The sequence below is a fragment of the Pelodiscus sinensis genome, chromosome 19, assembly GCF_052426305.1.
Source record: "Pelodiscus sinensis isolate ZL-2025 chromosome 19, ASM5242630v1, whole genome shotgun sequence".
Taxonomy (NCBI): domain Eukaryota; kingdom Metazoa; phylum Chordata; order Testudines; family Trionychidae; genus Pelodiscus; species Pelodiscus sinensis.
In genome coordinates, this window is record NC_143070.1 from 25,635,936 (window position 1) to 25,654,084 (window position 18,149).

The window sequence follows — 18,149 nt, forward strand, 5'->3', positions numbered from 1 at the left end:
AGCGCGCTGAACCATGTCCCCTTCCCTGCCCCCCCACCCCCCTCCCGCCCCCGGCAGCCCTCACAGCCACCCAGCGCACTGCAGCAGTGATTTAATCAGCAGACCCCAGGGAAGTTGACCTTTGTCTCCCCCCCTCCCCACCGTCTGAGGGCCTGGGGGGGCCATTTGTCTGCACAGTCCCAGTTCTGTGGGGCTCTGTCCCTGCCTGGTGGGGACTCAGCCCTGGCCGTGGCTTTGTCTGGTGAGAAATGGACAGGAGGAGACTGAGGCTGCAGCAGGACACCTGTGAGGGTGGGGGCAGGAGGGGGTGGCCCCTCCACACAGAATGACGTAGGCGGGGATGGTCTGACCGAGGCAGGAACAGGCCCACAGAGGCCGACCAAGCATTGAGGAAAGGCCCAGCAGGCAGGCGTGGGCATGTCCTGTGCTCTGGGGATGGGTCAGTGACTCCCTAATTAAACAGGCTGATTTCTGTTCAGGACGGTTGGGGTTTGCCCCAGTCCCTGGTACAGCTACCGGCAGCAGTGCATTGTGGGAGATTCCCACAGGCTGCCTGGTGGGACTAGCGGAACCTCGCTGGCTGGTTCGTGCCCAGGTACCCACTGGCACAGGTCAGACCGGCACCGGGCAGCTCCAGCCTGGGGGTAGTTTTGCTCCATCCCAGTCTGATCCCAGTGGTACCTGGCACAGCCTGCGCTGCCTGGAGTCCTGCTGTGGGTGGACTCAAGGCACTCGGGGTCCCACATTGCATCCAGTTCAGTGACCTCCTCTAGTGCTGGCCGCAGCATCTGAGTTTAACCCCTCCTGGAGCAGCCCAGGAGTTCAGCATCCCAGTGGGAAACCTTCTGTCCCTGCTGGGCCTCGAGCAAGGTGCCTTTCCCACCTAACTGACACATTTCACGATGTGGTTGAGGTGGCAGCATGGCCTAGTGGTTAGGACCATGGACTTCATCTGGAGAAACTGGGATTCTGTGCTGAGCTCAGCCACTGACCTACTGGGTGATTAACTCCCTTGCGTTGTGCCTCAGTTCCCCTCTTCACCTTTTGGTTATCTCTAGACTATAAACTGCTCAGGGCATGGACTGTCCCTGGCTGTGTTTTGCATAAAGCCCGGATCTCACATGGGGTCTGTGAGGGCGACTGTGATGCAAATACAAATAATAAAAACAATCTCTAGTCATCAAATCTGTAACACCAGCCACTTGTAACCCCCCCTTCTCCAGTCTAAAGGCAGCACATTCCCAGAGGCCAGCCTGACATTGATTGGGTCCACCTCCCATTTGGTTTCTTTGGTTACAGCCTGTCCCAGGCCAGGCAGGCTTTAGCTGGCTGTTGAGTCGCACGGGGCAAGGGAAGAGTCAGGGAAATTAGCCAGTGACTAAAACCCAGAATAATTCCCCAGCAGACAGGGCAGCAGCTCCCTACCTTGTACTCCTGGGCAGCCTCCTCTATGGACAGCGCCGTGTGCGTGCGGTGCTTCTGGGATCTGTCACACATCACGCAGATGGGGCCTTGATCCTCCTCACAGAACAGTTTCAGCACCTCCTGATCCTCCTCGCACAGCCCGTCCCCTCCTGCTTCCTTCACTGGTTGGAGGGGTCCCTGCTGCACAGGATCCCTGCACTGCAGGCAGGAGGTGGCTGGGCCGGGTTGCTCCCAGCACTGGCTGATGCAGGCCTGGCAGAAATTGTGCCCACACTCCAGAGTGACAGGGGCTGTGAAACCCTCCAGGCAGACAGAACAAGATGCTTCCTCCTGCAGGCTTAGTACAGGCTCACTGTGGCCAGGGCTCCTTCTGGTCTGGGGAACAGGATCAGTTTCAATTTCCTGAGCGCAGGCTCTACCTGCCTCCAGCAGCAACGGGCTGTTCCCCTCCTTGGAGCTCACTCAGGCTGTTTCCTGGAAGGGGAAGAGCCAGCAGGCGACACCCCAGCCCTGGAGGCTTTGGTGAGAAACGTCCCACACTCTGGTTGTGGCCCTGGCACCCGCCCTTGTGCTGGTGTGGAGGAGCCCTGGGGCATCACATGGACCCCAGAATCCACCATGCTGGGCTGATCAGTTCCCAGACCTGTGTGCGTAAGCAGTGAGGATGAGGCTTGTGAAGAATTCATTGTGTTTGATGTGTGATGTTGACAGATAAAGTAACAGTTGATTATTTATGTGTATCTAGTTACATGCTCCCAGTTGCAGTTTTCCCATGTTCAATTTTCACAGCAGTGGGAAATGCTAGGGGGAGGGGCAGGCAGTACTTGGCTCAGACAGTTGCTATTCAGTGACAGACACTGAGATTCAAAGAGGAAAATCTTTATTATTAACCCACAAATTGTCAATGTGACTCTCAAAACAGACTAAGTCAAAGTCCTTCAACCATAAGAAATTCTCAAGCAGCCTGGCTCTTCCTGGGCCTGTGTGGAACTTTCAGTTCCTATGAATGGAAAGATTTTTCCCCTCGGTTTGTGAGCGGACAGTGAAATCGAGGTTCGCTGGCATCTGCTCCCTCCAAGCCCAGTGACACCCAATTCTCAGGCCAAACACTTATTCCAGCTGGAATCCATGTTTCCGGGGCCCGATCCTGACGTGCGCTCAGGCTGCTCGGCTCGTTCTAAAGGAGCCTCAGTGTCCATGGCGCTGCCGATGTTAATGACTTTACGGGTCCCGCACAGGAGCGGCCAGGCCGGGTCAGACAAAGGCCCCCCCAGCCCCGTGTCCTGTCTGCCCAGTGCGGGTGCCCCAGGGGGAGGGAACAGAACAGGGATCCCCAGTGACCCGCCCCCTGCGGCCCGTTCCCAGCGTCCTGCAAACAGAGCCCAGGGGCGGGGGGGGGGGGGCGGGAGCTGCCTGCCCAGGGCGAGGACCCGGCGCCCCCCCGCAGGTGACACGTTCCGGGGCCCGATCCCGGCCGAGTCCGCGCGCTCCCGCCCCAGTGGCCGGAGAGGCGGGTCCGTGTCTCGCGCCGGAGGGGAGCAGCGCGCAGGCGCGTCACTGGGTTCCGCGCTCTCATTGGTTGGTGGAGCCCCGGCCCCGCCCCCTTCCGAGTCCCTGCCCCGCCCTCAGTGTCTCTGGGCGGCCCCGTCACTCCCGGCCGGACAGCCGGACAGCTGGGCCAGAGGAATCCCCGTCACCCGGACTAGAGAGCAAGGGGCGGGGCAATGTACGTCACTGATGATGCGGCCACGGGGGCGGGCAATTGTGCGTCACTGGGGCGTGACAGCCTGGGGAACCCCTGTCAATCGGAGCGAGAGCAAGGGGCGGGGCAAACAACGTCACAGTGGGGGGCGGGGTCCGTTGGGCTCCGGCTGGGGCCAGTGGCTGCCACGGGGAGCGCTGGGGGCGATGGAGGAGGCGGGGGGAGGGGCAGGGGTTGCGAGCGCTGCGGGGGGGGGGCGGGCGAGTCCGCGGTGGCTCCTCATCTGCAGCGCCCTTGGCCCTAGCGCGGGGCTCTGGACCCTCCCCCCGGCGCAGCAGCTGCTTCGGGGCCGCTCCGCTGTCCCGCGGGAGGCTCCCCCCGCAGAGCCGGTGCCCGCCCCAGGGGAGCTGCTCTCGGCACAGACACGCGGGGAGCGGCAGCCCCGGGGCCTGTAGAATCTCGCTCCGGCCTGGCTCCCACAGGCGGAAGCCACGTGGGGCCCCGCGGCGCTGGGGGCGTGGCCGGGCAGCTCGCGGCCTGAGCTAAACCCCGGGCGCTGGACTCTGAGCGGAGTCACTAGCCCGCTGCGCATGCGCGGTCTGAGCGCGCCCGCCCCATTCTACACCCCGCAGCCGGATTTTAGTGCGTCCCCGCCCGTCACTCCCCGCCCTGCTTAGGCCCCGCCCCCTGCGCGGCGGCTGTAGTAACGTCACGCGGCGCGAGGTTGGAGCCGTTGTGAGGGGCCGTTGGCGCGGGGGAGCTGAGGGGGGGGAGTCGGCGCCCCCATCCCTCCGGTCCCTCCGTCGGGCTCCCTGATTCTCCCGCCGGGCTCGGGGTGTCTGGGGGTGCGGGCCGGGGGCGCACAGAGGGGCTGTGACGGGGCTGCAGAGTGTGCGGGGGGGGGGGGGGATTTGAACACAGGGTGGGGAGGGGCCCTGGTCTGAGGGGCGCAGAGACCCGGGGGGGATCTAGCTGGGGCAGGTGACTGAGGGGCCCAGGGAAGGCCCTGGCGGGGGGGGGGGGGGGAGGAAGGGGAGTGAGAGAAGATTTGGGGGTTTTTTCAGTTTTTAATTGTGATTTTTTTTTGTATCCTCAGTTCTGGTGCCTCATGGCCCCCGGACCTGCCTCCCCACTGCTGAGCTCAGGACAGTGACCCGGCCCCGGTCCCCCAGCCCAGCGGCAGCCATGGCTGCAGAGAGCCCCGTGGAAAGTGTCCGGGAGGAAGCGCCGCGTCCCGTCTGTCTGGAGGATTTCACAGCCCCTGTCGCTCTGCAGTGTGGGCACAATTCCTGCCAGGCCCCCCTCAGCCCTCAGGGCAGAGACACTGAGCAGCAGGGACCCTTCTGGCCCAACTGGCAGCTGGCAAATGTGATGGAACTAGCCAAGCCGCTGAGTTTCCAGGCATCAAAGAGAGCAAGATGGGACGGGGTGTGCGGGGAGCACCAGGAGGCTCTGAAGTGGTTCTGTGAAGAGAATCAAACTCCCATCTGTGTGGTGTCTGACAGATCTCAGGCTCACACGGTGGTGCTCATACAGGAAGGTGCCCAGGAGTACAAGGTACAGAGTTACTGTCCAGTGTGTTTTAATTACAGCGTTATTTCACTAACAGTTACTGGGCACAGTTGTGACACAGCTCAGTAACGCCTACAAGACATGCTGTAAAAAGTAAATGCTCTGGCTTTGTGGCAACTTACGTCAAGATACCCCATGTGGGAAAGGTTTCTCTGGGGCTGTGAATCCTGAAACCCAGCCCTCTCTGGGTGTTTGCACAAGGGAAGGTGTTAACAATCAGAAAGAGTGGCCTGTACCTCCTGTGATCTAAACCTATCAGTGAGCTGCCTTGGGACTGGAGAAGAAGAGGTTACAAGCTGTTATTGATCGGTGGAACAATCTGTCATTTGCCTTCCAGACCTGCAATGGCAGCTGAGACCTGCACAACATCCAGCAAGGGAAAGTCCCTTCTCTGAGCAGGTCACAGTCCAGTTAGACAAACTGTGGGAAGTGAAGGTGGGGCAGCACCTAGTCGCTCATAGTCGCCAGGCACGTCAGGGATAGAGTTTAGCACCGTACCCTGTTAGACTTACACTACTCCCTGCCCCTCAGCATCACTGAACAGTGATAAAGTGTGGCCGTTTAGGAGGGAAAGATGCCTTGATAAAGCCCTAGATCCAGCAGGGAGTGAAGGTTTCTAATAGGGATTCCGAACTTCTGAGGTGCTCCATGAGGGGTTAAACTCCAATGCAGCTGCCTGCACTAGATGAGGTTGCTGAGCTGGATGCTGTATGGGGCCCCGAGCGCCTTCACGCCACCCATAGCAGGACTTCAGGAAGTGCAGGTCCATGCCAGACTCAACTAGGAGTCAACTGGATTGTAGCAAGAGTTCAAACTGGTTAACTGAAGAGCTAATGCTTATCCGTGCTAGTTACTGGTTAAACTCCCCACTGCCCCAGCAGTGCCTGCTTCCTTCTGGCAGCTAACGTCAGTCTGCACCTGCTGGGAGTTCCCATTAGCCAGCAGTCCTTGTGGCCACCCCCGGCAGACCTCGTGAGAGATCCTCAGCCCAGGAGAGCCCATTTCTGCTACCAGCCTTTCCTGTCAGCAGGTTAAAAAAATCCTTTTACTGATAAAATTATAATCAGTTACATGATTAGTATTGTTAAGCATTTTTACCTCCCTATTCCCCACCTGCATCATTCTTTATAAAGGTGCCACCACTGATCCTTCCTTTACCCTCGTAGGTGTCCTGCTGCATCCTCAGTCTCTTCTTGTGTCTTTTTCTATGGACACAACCAAGTCCAGGGCTGAGTCCCTGCTGGACAGGGGCAGAGCTCCACAAAACTGGGACTCTCTTAAAGGCAAACAAATGGGCTCCCGAAATCTAATGGGGTTTGCCCTTGTGCTTATATCTGTTTGTTCAGGAAAAATTGGAGGCCCATTTGAAGACTCTGAGGGAAGAGAGAGAAAAGGTGCTGGAAAGGAAAGCAACAGCAGAAAGGAAATGCCAAGAGTATCTGGTAGGTGCCTGTGGTTTGAAACAGCAGGGACTGGCAGTGGGAGGGCTGTTAGCAGGCAGACTCCTGTTTTGGCCCTGGTGACGTTGGGCTTGTTTGTGTTTCTCCTGGATCATGAATTGCTGGCTGAGATCCATGTGTAGACAGGCCCTGAGCTTCCATGTCAGTGCATGAGTTAATGTCCAGTCTTTGTGGTTTTCCCAGACATCCTCCCCAAGTGAGCTGAATGTCCCTCTGAAGGGCTGTCTGATCACTTGGAGTATTAACATGTTTCCTCCTTTTTCCTTCCTGGTTATCTCTGTCAGGCTGGTGCTGAGTCCTGCCTCATGCTGCTCAGGGTCTGAATTTCCAGAGCCCATGAATAATAAAAGTTACTGCCCATGACAGACATGGGAACATCCCTTTCAGAGGGACACAGGGCCCAAAGGAGATGCTGGGAGAGCCACCTCTGCCTATTAACCACAAAGTACAGTCAAATGTCACACATTTTAGGGTTTTCCAAGAAATTCTCCCTGCTTCTCACTCAGCTCTCCATGAAAGGGCCCTGGGCTCCATTCATGCCCTTGACCAGCCCTTTCCCTGCTTTCATACAGAAATGGACGCAAGCCGAGAGGCAGATGATTGTGGCTGAGTTTCAGCAGCTGTGGCAGTTCCTAGAGGAACAAGAGCGACTCCTGCTGGCCCAGCTGGAGAAGCTGGATGAGACGATTGGGAGGCTCCAGACTGACACTGTCAGGAAACTCTCTGTGCAGATTTCCCGTCTCAGTGAGGGGATCAGTGAGCTGGAGGGGACGTGTCAGAAGCCAGCAAGTGAATTCGTGCAGGTGAGACTGAGGAAGAAACATCCCAGCTCCCCACACAGGGACAGGAGGCTCCTAAATCACAAGTGCTGAGGTCCAGCTGTCAGATCTGGGTGTAACTCCAGGGCAGGGACTCTCTTCCCATGTTTGCAAAATCCCTTCCCTGAGGTCCTCTGTGTGTGTCCTATGGGGCTGAGAGTCTTTTCTTTGTCTTTTTTTTTTCTAGGATGTCAGAAGAACCCTGAGTAGGTACGTGGCTCTCACTCCCCTCACGCTGCACAGCTCAGGGAAAGAGCTTGGAGCTGATGTTAGCACCACATCTCCACAGGGCTCTAAGAGGCAGATGTTAGATACGAATATCTCTGACTCATTGAATTCTGAGAGTCTCACCGTCGCACAGCAGACTCTGGGATTCCCTATTCAGGGATCAGTCTGACCTCAAGTGTTTCCTGGAGCTGTCACCTCCCTGGGGACTGGCTACCTCAGGACTGTGAGGTGGAACGTGGGCCTGTTGCTGCTGGGCACTGGGCACAGTCAGCCCAGGGCAGCAAGGACCAAGAGTCTGTCCCAACTGAGGGCTGTTTGGAGACCTGTGTGGAAGGAGCTGGGGAGGGAGGAGCTGGTGTCTCATTCTAGTTCCTAGTGGACAGATTCCTTCACCCCTTCACCTGGGAACCTCTTGTCTTTCAGTGTCTGGAGGCCAAGGAGTGAGTTGGCCATGAAGACTCAATTCCCCTTTTGTCCCCCAGCCAGTCTCCCCAGGCCAGAACTGAAGAACTGCAGTGGGGCCTTTCAGGGGAAGGTTTCATGGCCATGGGATATGTTGTCCCTGCTCTTAGGCTGGAAGAATTGGAGGAATTCTAACTCCAGGCCTGTTAGAGCTGAGACTCACTAGCCAGAACTTATCAGCAGTAAATGAAATACAATCACATTGAATTGTTTCTGTCCAGGTGTGAGATGGGGCAGTTCCAGCTGCCAGAGGAGATTTCCCCTGAACTGGAAGAACAATTCAGAGGTTTCTCCCAGAAAACGATTGCTCTGTCGGAGACTCTGAGGCAGTTCAAAGGTAACTAGAAGGGATGGATGAAAGGAAAGTGGTTCAAGTATCTGAGACCATTGAATCTGGCCTCTGAAGCCAACCTTCCCCTGCCTCAATTCCCACGTGGAGAATGATGGCCCCATCACTCTGCTATCCTTAGAGACACTGAGCGAACAGACCCAACTGATTGCAGATAAATCCAAGGATCTGCAAACTCTGAACCTCCCATTCAGAGATCAAAATGGCCAAAGTTCCTGTGATGGCCACGTGTTCCGCCACCACGGCTCCAGGTTATGATAAGAAGCAGTAAGTGAATGAGAAACCAAGTGGGAGGGGGTGTAAATCTCATTTACAGCTTCTCTCTCCTGGGACAGGTGTGAGGCTGCAGGGATGTTGGCTCCATAGCTGGGAGGTGCCCGAGTGAGAAAGGAAATGAAAGTTTAGACTTTCATATTAAATTCCTGAAACAATTCAATGTGATTGTCTCTGTCTGGTCTCTGATACAATTGAAATGCAGAGTTCAGCATGGGGACATGGTTATAAACAGGAGAGCCTGGAATCTCACCTCTCTTATACCTTCCCCCACCAGACACTCTGCCCTCTGCACTGGAGAGAGCAAGAGGAAAATCCCTGGGAGCTCTCAGACAAGGTGAGTTTGCAGGTGGAGAGTCTTTAAATGATGAAAAAATTCCAGTGGAAACATCTTCATGGGGTTTTCATTAAAGTTACCAACAACGGCAACCATAGTGGACTCAGACCTAAATCACATACACTGATCAGTGAGGAGCCCCAGGGGCACTGTATGGGGGCCTGTGGATAGTTGGAAAAACACTGGTCTATGGGTTTGTGATGCTAAAGGGGTGAAGCTAAAGCACACATAGGATGGCACCTTCAGGCTCAGATTTCACTGCTCAGTTTCAACATGGGGTTGGTTTCAAACAATAAATAGGGTGAAAGGCTGAGAGCTGCCAGGCTTCCACTATATCAGGTAGTTCAAGGCAAGAAACTGCTGGATTCCCAAGGGCTGTTACGTCTAGTGGAGGCATGGGCAAAATAAGAGTCCATGGGTCTGATCTACCTGACCAAGCCATTTGATCTAGCCCACAGATGCCACTCTCCATCTGCAAGCCACTCAGAAAAAAACTGTGAGCCTAGAGGGGAGGAGGAAAGGGTTCAGACATTGCTTCCACCCCCAGAGCAATCTTATTTGCTGGTTTCTGGCCAGAAACAAAGCACTGCGCCCCTTCCCCTCTGGGTCAAGTATTTACACACCCTCATGGCCCTGCAGTCTGAGAGAGGGTCAAGCAGGCTCCCTGCCTGCCTGAGGTGCTTGGCCTCTGTCCAGGAGTCACTCAGATAAGGCTCCTGTCCAGAGCTTGCCTCTGACACCCCAACCATCTCTCTTCCCCTCCTAATCTCTGCTCCCCACTCCTGCCCCACACTCTGCATACCCAAACTCTGTCCTCCTGCTGCAGCTATAAATGCAAGAGCTCTCTGTGGTCAGAAACCCACAGCCTCTTATTTGTCCACTCAACCACTTACTTTAAATATCTAACTTTAATTTAGATAATGAATAGTTGGCTAATCCAGTGTCCTAGATCACAGCCTGCCTCCTTCACCCAAACTCCCTCTTAGACCCCCTCTGTCTTCCATCCCAAACCCTTGCCCCAAACTTCCTCTTCATCCCAGCATCCGTCCCAGACCCTGCATTTCCTGCATTAATGTCATGGAAGAGTGCAGCTCTCAGCCACTTTGCATTTGGCCCCCCATCAAAATGTATTACCCACGCTCTCGAGTGGATAAGGCTCAGTGAGAAACAATAAGGGACAGCTGAAGCCAGACTATTTCAGGTTAGGAAAGAGGCACGAATGTTTGATAGGGAAGATGATTTGCTTCTGAAACAAATGAGCAAAGAACTGGTGGATTCTCCATCTCTTGATGTCTTCAAATCATGGGGACTTTCTAGAAAATACACTTTGGGGAAATGGAGCTTTGTGCCTGGGGAAATGGACTGAGTGTAATGGCTTGTGCCACTCGGGGGGTCCGACTTCATGATTAAGGATATCTTCTGATCCCATGAATCTTAAGATCTCATCCTGCAAACACTCAGCGCACGTGTTTAATAAGTATCTGAATGGTGGTGGTAATTTCACTGACTCTGTTGTGAAAAGGCTTTATATCATCTTTGTCAGATGAGAGAGCAAAGTTTGTGCTGCAAATCCATGAATGAAGACTAAGGGTTTTAAATACAGCAGCCTGCATTTAGCCTATGTCCATGTTCAGGCAGATGAATATGTGGCTTATCAGAAACGCTGGGTGCTGAGAACTAAATCCCATTGTTGCAGATGCAGTAATGTAATTCAAGTCAGGTACAGAGAGAAATGAATGTGGATTTGGGATCTAACTCCTGTTCATGGAATATCTAGACTAAAGCTTTTGCCCACAATGGCAGAATCTAGCACATGTGTCACCAGGGACAGAGTCTGGGTGGAATGGAGGTGTGGAAAGGATTAAAGCCCCTTCTGAAATGTCTCCAATTCCCCTTCTCCCCCTGCCAGGCTGTAGAACACCCATGTCTGACTCCAGTTCAGCCCCTGGCCTGCAGAGCCAGGGACAGGAAATGGCCGTGGCGGAGCCGGTGAGCTTCGAGGAGGTGGCTGTGTACTTCTCTGAGGAGGAATGGGCTCTGCTGGACCCGGGCCAAAGAGCCCTCTACAGGGATGTGATGCAGGAGAATTACGAGGCTGTGAGCTGGCTAGGTAAGGATTCCTGTCCCCTTGTGTAACAGAACCTGGGTGGGCTCTGGAGCAGCTGGGTTGCGTTTGGTTCAGGGTCCCTCATTGCGCGAACCCTCAGTATCAGCAGTATCTGCCCCAGTAATCCTGGCTCCTGTGTGAGAGGAGGTCCAGCGACATAATAGTGGTGCTGCTCTTCCCACAGCCAAGGTCTCATTGTGGTTCTCACCATCATGCCCATGTTGTGCCTTGGCCGGAGGTGTCAGTGGAAGGGCCCAGGCAGGAACGGCAGGTACCAGAGTTTTGGGGCTGGCTGCAGCTGCTCTTAGGGTGCGTCTAAACTACAGGGTAGGGGGTGAGTTATTATGCAAGGGGCTCCGAACCTGTCTGACCAGTTACCTCCCAGGGAGTGGAACAAAGGAAGGAGGGCGAAGTCAGCCCTGGCGGCAGGGCAGGGCTGGAGGAGTGTCAAGTAGTTTCTGTTGGGGATGATGGAGGCAGCCTAGGGAAAGGGCTGGAATTTAGGGGCCCGGCCCAATCTCCCCCATCTCTAGGGGGGGCTGAGGCATCCTAGGCCTGCCCTGTAACCCGATTACATCTATGCTGTACTGTATCCTGGAGACGCAATAAACTCCCTCTATTCTACTGGCTGGTGGAGTCTGTTTGTGCCACTAAGGGGGGGCAGCAGTCGGGGAAACCCCGATGCGTCGTAACAGCCGCGATTGTTTAAATCGCGGCTTCAATTCCCTTGGCCGATCCGCCTCATCTACATGGCTCCATCGACGGAGCCATGTAGTTTACACACACCCTTAGGCTACGTCTAGACTGGCATGATTTTCCGGAAATGCTTTTAACGGAAAAGTTTTCCGTTAAAAGCATTTTCGGAAAAGTGTCTAGATTGGCACGGACGCTTTTCGGCAAAATCACTTTGTGCGGAAAAGCGTCCATGGCCAATCTAGATGCGCTTTTGCGCAAAAAAGCCCCGATTGCCATTTTCGCGATCGGGGCTTTTTTGCGCAAAACAAAACTCAGCTGTCTACATTGACCCTTTTGTGCAAAAGGGACTTTTGCCCGAACGGGAGCAGCATAGTATTTCCGCAAAAAGCACTGATTTCTTACAGTAGGAAGTCAGTGCTTTTGCAGAAATTCAAGCGGCCAGTGTAGACGGCTGGCTAGTTTTTTCTGGAAAAGTGGCTGATTTTCCGGAAAACTGGCCAATCTAGACACAGCCTCTGTGTCTGCAGGACCCCTTGTGCTGAGCCCCTGGAAGGAAGGCATCAACTCAGAGTCCTTCCCTGCCTCTGGTAGATTCTCTGCAAGCCAGAGGGGCACCAAATGACAGGCCCGACTGGCCACAAAAGGAGGGTTGGTGCTGCTGGCAGAGTCAAACCAAGGCTGCAGAAGGAGCTGAACAGCAGGAGAATCTAGGAGCAGCAGAGAAGCAGCCCAGCCTGTCTCTACCTTGGCTGGCCACAAGAACAGGCCGGCACTGCCCTGGCTGTCTGCAGGGCTGACAGCTGTTGTGGGCACCCAGGCACAGTCAGTCAGGATCAGGAATATGGAGCATAGGCAGGGCCTGAAGTGGCCAACCAAGGATTCATTCTCCTGATCAGACAATTCCCCAGCCTCCTTCTGGCTCAAGTAGAGCATCTGAGCCCAAGAGCAGGACACGTCCAGCCCCAAGCTAAGAGCTCTGTGGGCAGAGCCCACAGGGCTCTAGAGCTCTGCTGGATCCTTTCCCTCGCAGCCCTAGTGACCTCATGTGGCAGCTCAAATCAGAGTCCTGGCTAGAGGTGTCTGTCATTCCTGAAAGCCCTAGAGCTCTCCCCTTATGAGCAGTGTGTTCCTCTCCTGCCCAAGTATGCAATAGGCCCTAAAGGAGACTGAGTTGTATCCTGGAGAGTGCAGCAGAGCGCCCAGTTCCCCATGGGAGTCTGCTGGGTTATTCCCAATATGGTGGTAGGGTAGGGGGAGGATGGAATTAGTCTTGCCTGGGATCTTGTACCAGCCAGAGACAAGTCTCTGGAAGGTGGGGAAGGAGCCTGTCTGGGTAGGAGACTCAGATCCTGGCTTTGGAAGCAGGAATGGCACAGACCTTAATGAACAAGATCAGCACTTGGTTAATTGCTCCCGAAATAGGATTTCCAGTCTTCAAAGCTCATGTGCTCTCCTGGGTGGAGCGAAGGGAAGAGCTGCAGATCCCGGATCTCCAAGGCTGTGAGGAAGGGGAAATCATCAGTGACAACCACACAGGTGAGATATCAGCTAAACTGACTCAAACCAATTTCTGTGTTCTCATGATGTTGATTGTGTGTTTTCATCAAGTCTGACTGGCCCTTCAGCCTGTCTCAACTCCAGTCTGAGAGAGCTGGGTAGGGAAAGAGTTATGGGGGAGCAGGGTGAACTCAGCTCATGATTATTGAATCTTTCCAGCCATTCTTTGGGTTTGTCCCCCATTTTCTGTTCACCATTCAGAATTTTTCTTTCAGCTCAGCACAGAGAATGACTCCTGTGTGGTTTCTCTCTCCCTCCCAGCAGGTGATGGGATGCTGAATGAGAACAGTGAGAGGAGTCTTCAAGAGGAAGGACCTGAGCAAATGGCTCCATGTGGGGTATTAGTGGAAAGAACTGAAGGGCATGTTTCTCAGAGTCCTGAGCAAGGAGAGACTTGTGAGAGTCAGCGTAGTCTACAAAGGCAGCAGGGAAACCATCCAGGAGCAGGACAGGATAAATCCAGTCAGAGGATCAGAAGGTTGAAAACAAACACAGAAACTGTTCAAAAGAAAATCCCCCATCAACATTCACCTTGTGCTTGCAGTGACAGTGCAACTCCTAGTAAACATGAAAGAGCCCAAACAGGAGAGAAACCCTTCAGCTGCTCTGACTGTGGGAAAAGCTTCAGTCAGACCTCAACCCTTGTTATCCACAGGAGAGCCCACACAGGAGAGAAACCCTTCAGCTGCTCTGACTGTGGGAAAAGCTTCAGTCGGAGGTCACAGCTTGTTATCCATAGGAGAGCCCACACGGGAGAGAAACCCTTCAGCTGCTCTGACTGTGGGAAAAGCTTCAGTCAGACCTCAACCCTTGTTATCCACAGGAGAGCCCACACAGGAGAGAAACCCTTCAGCTGCTCTGACTGTGGGAAAAGCTTCAGTCGGAGGTCACACCTTGTTATCCATAGGAGAGCCCACACGGGAGAGAAACCCTTCAGCTGCTCTGACTGTGGGAAAAGCTTCAGTCACAGGTCAGGCCTTTCTAGACATAGGAGAGCCCACACAGGAGAGAAACCCTTCAGCTGCTCTGACTGTGGGAAAAGATTCAATGACCTCTCACAGCTTGTTATCCATAGGAGAGCCCACACGGGAGAGAAACCCTTCAGCTGCTCTGACTGTGGGAAAAGCTTCAGTCAGACCTCAACCCTTGTTATCCACAGGAGAGCCCACACAGGAGAGAAACCCTTCAGCTGCTCTGACTGTGGGAAAAGCTTCAGTCGGAGCTCACACCTTGTTATCCATAGGAGAGCCCACACGGGAGAGAAACCCTTCAGTTGCTCTGACTGTGGGAAAAGCTTCAGTGACCGGTCACAGCTTGTTATCCATAGGAGAGTTCACACAGGAGAGAAACCCTTCAGATGCTGTGATTGTGGGAAAAACTTCAGTCGGAACTCAGCCCTTGTTATGCACAGGAGAGCCCACACAGGAGAGAAACCCTTCAGCTGCTCTGACTGTGGGAAAAGCTTCAGTCAGAGGTCAAACCTTGTTATCCATAGGAGAGCCCACACAGGAGAGAAACCCTTCAGCTGCTCTGACTGTGGGAAAAGCTTCAGTCGGCGGTCACACCTAGTTAGACATAGGAAAACCCATACAGAAGAAGCTATTCACCTGCTCTCACTGTAGGAAATGCTGCAGTCATAGGTCACACCTTGTTATCCATGAGAACTCTCACAGGAGAGAATCCTTTAACTGCTCTGACTTTGGGAAATGCTATAGCGAGAGTTCAAGCCTTGTTGCATATAGTTGAACCCACACAGGTGAGAGACCCTATAGTGGGGGTGAGCAAAATTTTCTCTGTTGGTAGAATCCAGCCTTCCTAAGACTTTGATCCTGTCCACAAGGCAGTGCCAGGCCCCACTTCCAAATGAAGATGTACTGAGGGGAAGGAGCTTAGCCCCACCCCCTCTTCATGCTTTGTAGCCACTAGAGAGGAGGCAGCGCTAGGCTGAGTCTTTGCCACACAACCTGAGCCCGGCACTAGAGGCACTGCTGCCACTGCACTGCTGGCCTCCAGGGCCACATAGCCATGTCAGGGGTGCCTCTGGGGCTGTTCCTGGGCTGCGTGGCTGCAGCAGCAACACCTCCAGTCCTGGACTGAATGGGAGCAGTAGTGGTGCCTCTGGTGTCCGGTGTCTGGTCCTAGTCTGTGTGGCTGCTGCTGCAGCAGTAGAGCCTCCCTCTGGGGTGACGAGGACAGTGTGGCTGGAGATGTTGTTTCAAGGGGTCCCAAAGCCAGGTAATATTTGTTGTCCTTCCCAGACACTCCCTCCCAATCTCCTCAATTCCCTTTTTCCTGGCAGCCAGCACCCCCAGCTTGCATTGACACAGTCTTTTTTTCTTGCACCCTGTCTCCTGACCAGACACTGCACCTTCCCCCCAGGCCAGACACCTGCCTGCTTCTGCATCCTAGATCCTTCTTCAAGACCCCAACCCTTTCTTGAGGCCCCTGTCATGTTATTGGATTTTAAGGTGAACATACTCACCTTAAGATCATTGCTGTACTCACGGGAAACTGTTTGCCCCAAATTTTGTACAGATTGGGTCATGCAAGGTGTCAAATGATAGCTGATGTTGTGCTGATTCTATGTGTGGTATTCATGTACTTGTTTGGAGTTTGTATGGGAAGTTAAGACTATGGGCTCTGCTGATGCTGCGTATGGACTGCCTGTCATGAGGAAGGAATGTGCAATGAGTTACTATGCTAATTTGTATGGCTCCAAGGACAATGGTTCTCAGGGTGGCCAATACACAGCTGAGGAATGCATGTGGAAAGCTGCAAAGCAGCCAGGGCACAATGGCTGCTGGCATATGAAACAGGTCACTTGACCATGTAACTAGCTCCAGCTTGGGAGACACCAGAAATGAATATCAAATGCCCTGAGGGGGCTCCATGTGCCTTGCTAAGTACAGAGACACGGGAAGGATTTCTGACCCATCCTGATATACAATGTATGCCAAAGACTTTTATGCTAGCAGTTTGTAACATCTCTGCTAAGATCCTGCATCAAGAACTTGCTGATTGATGTATACAATGTATTCTCCTTAATAGCCTTACTCTCAACCTTTTCTTTCTTTTATTAATAAACCTTTCGATTCTAAAGGATTGGTCCACTGTGATCTTGTGGGTAAGATGGAAAGTATAAATTGACCAGGGATTCATGCCTGGTTCTTTGGAACCAGGTGGATCTGTTCTGGGTTGGAGAGATTGGGCTGTATAACCCCTCACCTGTGTGTAAGCCCAGGGCTGAGTGTGGCACAGGAAGAGCTGGGGTATCTGAGGGATTTTGCTCATGAGGCTTCCTGCAGGCTGGATTGGCAGCTGAAGTACTCAGTGTAACTGGTTTGTAGCCTGTTTTGGAAAGGTCTCCAGTCAAGGGCTGTCAGCAATTTCCCCTGAGTGGATTCCCTCAGCGGTGCTCAGGCCTGGCCTGGCCCGGCCAATCACAGCCCTGCCCTCTCCAAGCCTTCTGTAGATTACTGTTGCTAATGGAAACTCACTTAATTACATAATTAGTCAAGCCATTTTGCTAGGGCTGCATCTGGGCAGTTGCATTTAAATTATTAAAGAGATTAAACCTTTTAACTTTCTCATGTTAGTTGATCAAACTTTATTTTAAATTAAGTAAAATATTTATGTCCAATACATACTGTGGAGGTAGGCCTCGCTAGCCTGGCCAAAGACTGAACCGTACACAGTGCGTCCTGCGTCAGAAGCAAGCTTCCTAAGCAAGTTGAGCATGAAACCACAATGCTGTTAAACAAACAAATAAAATCGCAGTGCTTGTAATTTATCTGGTCAAGCAGAGATTACCATTTAAGGATAAAGTGCCTTCTGTTCTCTTTTCTCTGTAAATTTCCACTGTGACTTTGTAAGAAGGTATAAATATCTCAGGCATTTGAGTGTGAGGAAGGGGCTTGTATTGGTAAGGGGTGACTCCCTGCCATCTGTGACAACCCCCTCCCCCACAGCTGGGTTATTAATTTGGTTTTGTCTGTCTTGAACCCTAAAGCTAGCGTGTGTTTATTTCATGACAGCTGGGAGCAGCCGAAGCCAAGAGCCTTGTTCTACTGTGTCAACAATCTCTGAGGTGGCATAAAATCCCCTCTCCAGTTTCTAACCCTGAAATATCATCTTTATGATGTCATTCCTGGCCTCTTGATACAGCCTTTGAACTCTGACTGCAGAGATATGTCTACACTGGCGGGTTCTTGTGCAAGAATGGCTGTTCTTGTGCAAGAATCCGCAGAGCGTCCACGCTGCCCACCTGTTCCTGTGCAAGAAGATTTAAAGTACGGCATGGTAAGAGAGGACTTCTTGTGCAAGAGCTATGCTCTTTTTTTTAACAGGTGTAAGCCCTCTTGCACAGGGGCTCTTGAACAAGAGGGCAATGTGGATGCTCGGCAGGGGTTTCTTGTGCAAGAAAGCCCTATGGCTAAAATGGCCATTGGAAAGTTCTTGCACAAGGGAGCATCCACACCGCCATGGATGCACTTGCACAAAAGCACAGCTCACACATGGCAGTGTGGATGTGTTCTTGCGCAAAACTTCTTGCACAAGAACCCGAAAGTGTAGACATAGCCCAGATGTTTGCTTACCAGAGATGCCAAAATAGACTAAGCCATCTCGAGAAAGGCTTTTGCCAAAGCCAGGGATTGAACCAGGACCATTCAAATCTTCAGTCTAACACTCTCTCAACTGAGCTACTTTGGCAGGTGTCTGCAGCTGTCTAAGGCCGACGCTTCTCTCAGGCATGGTTTTTTTTCTGTGGCAGTATACAAGAGAGATGCTGTTCTCTGTGGCCCTGCAAGGCAAGATGAGTTTTGCCTGCCCCCCTCTGCCTGACTCGCACTTGGCCCCATTCCTGCCACTTTTCTCAGGGTGTTCCAGTGGCGACCAATGGGCAGAGTGAGTTTCATAATGTGCCCCACTAGTGAGGTCGTTTGCGCTTGTGCAGATGTGTGCTACTGTGGTACCCACCAGTTACTCACAAAGAGCTTAGCTAAATATAGTTTTATAATTTGATAGAAGAAACAATTCTGAAACAAGGGATAGTTAACAAGGTACATGACTTCATATATTTAGTATGAAATCAAAAAGAACATTAACGTTACAACACATTCCATAGCTATTTCGTATCTTATGGGGATTGTTCCTTTGAGGCAT

At 53.0% G+C, this 18,149-nt stretch overlaps 1 protein-coding gene across 1 annotated transcript; it reads left to right on the forward strand.

Moving 5' to 3' along the window:
• Window positions 1–4,159: 4,159 nt before the first annotated feature.
• LOC149522415 (uncharacterized) lies at window positions 4,160–16,573 on the forward strand. Its single transcript, XM_089770923.1, has 9 exons — window positions 4,160–4,684; window positions 6,046–6,141; window positions 6,732–6,962; window positions 7,165–7,187; window positions 7,889–8,004; window positions 8,567–8,626; window positions 10,536–10,736; window positions 12,852–12,965; window positions 13,248–16,573. The coding sequence occupies exons 1-9, from the start codon at window positions 4,313–4,315 to the stop codon at window positions 14,606–14,608; spliced, it is 2,574 nt and encodes an 857-aa protein (XP_089627049.1). The 5' UTR covers window positions 4,160–4,312; the 3' UTR covers window positions 14,609–16,573.
• The last annotated feature ends 1,576 nt before the right edge of the window (window positions 16,574–18,149 follow it).

Coding starts and splice junctions, on each gene's coding strand:
- LOC149522415 (XM_089770923.1), top strand. CDS start 4,313: ATGGCTGCAGAGAGCCCCGTGGAAAGTGTCCGGGAGGAAGCGCCGCGT. Junction 8,627..10,535: donor CCTGGGAGCTCTCAGACAAG/GTGAGTTTGCAG, acceptor TCCCCCTGCCAG/GCTGTAGAACACCCATGTCT. Junction 10,737..12,851: donor CGAGGCTGTGAGCTGGCTAG/GTAAGGATTCCT, acceptor CTCCCGAAATAG/GATTTCCAGTCTTCAAAGCT.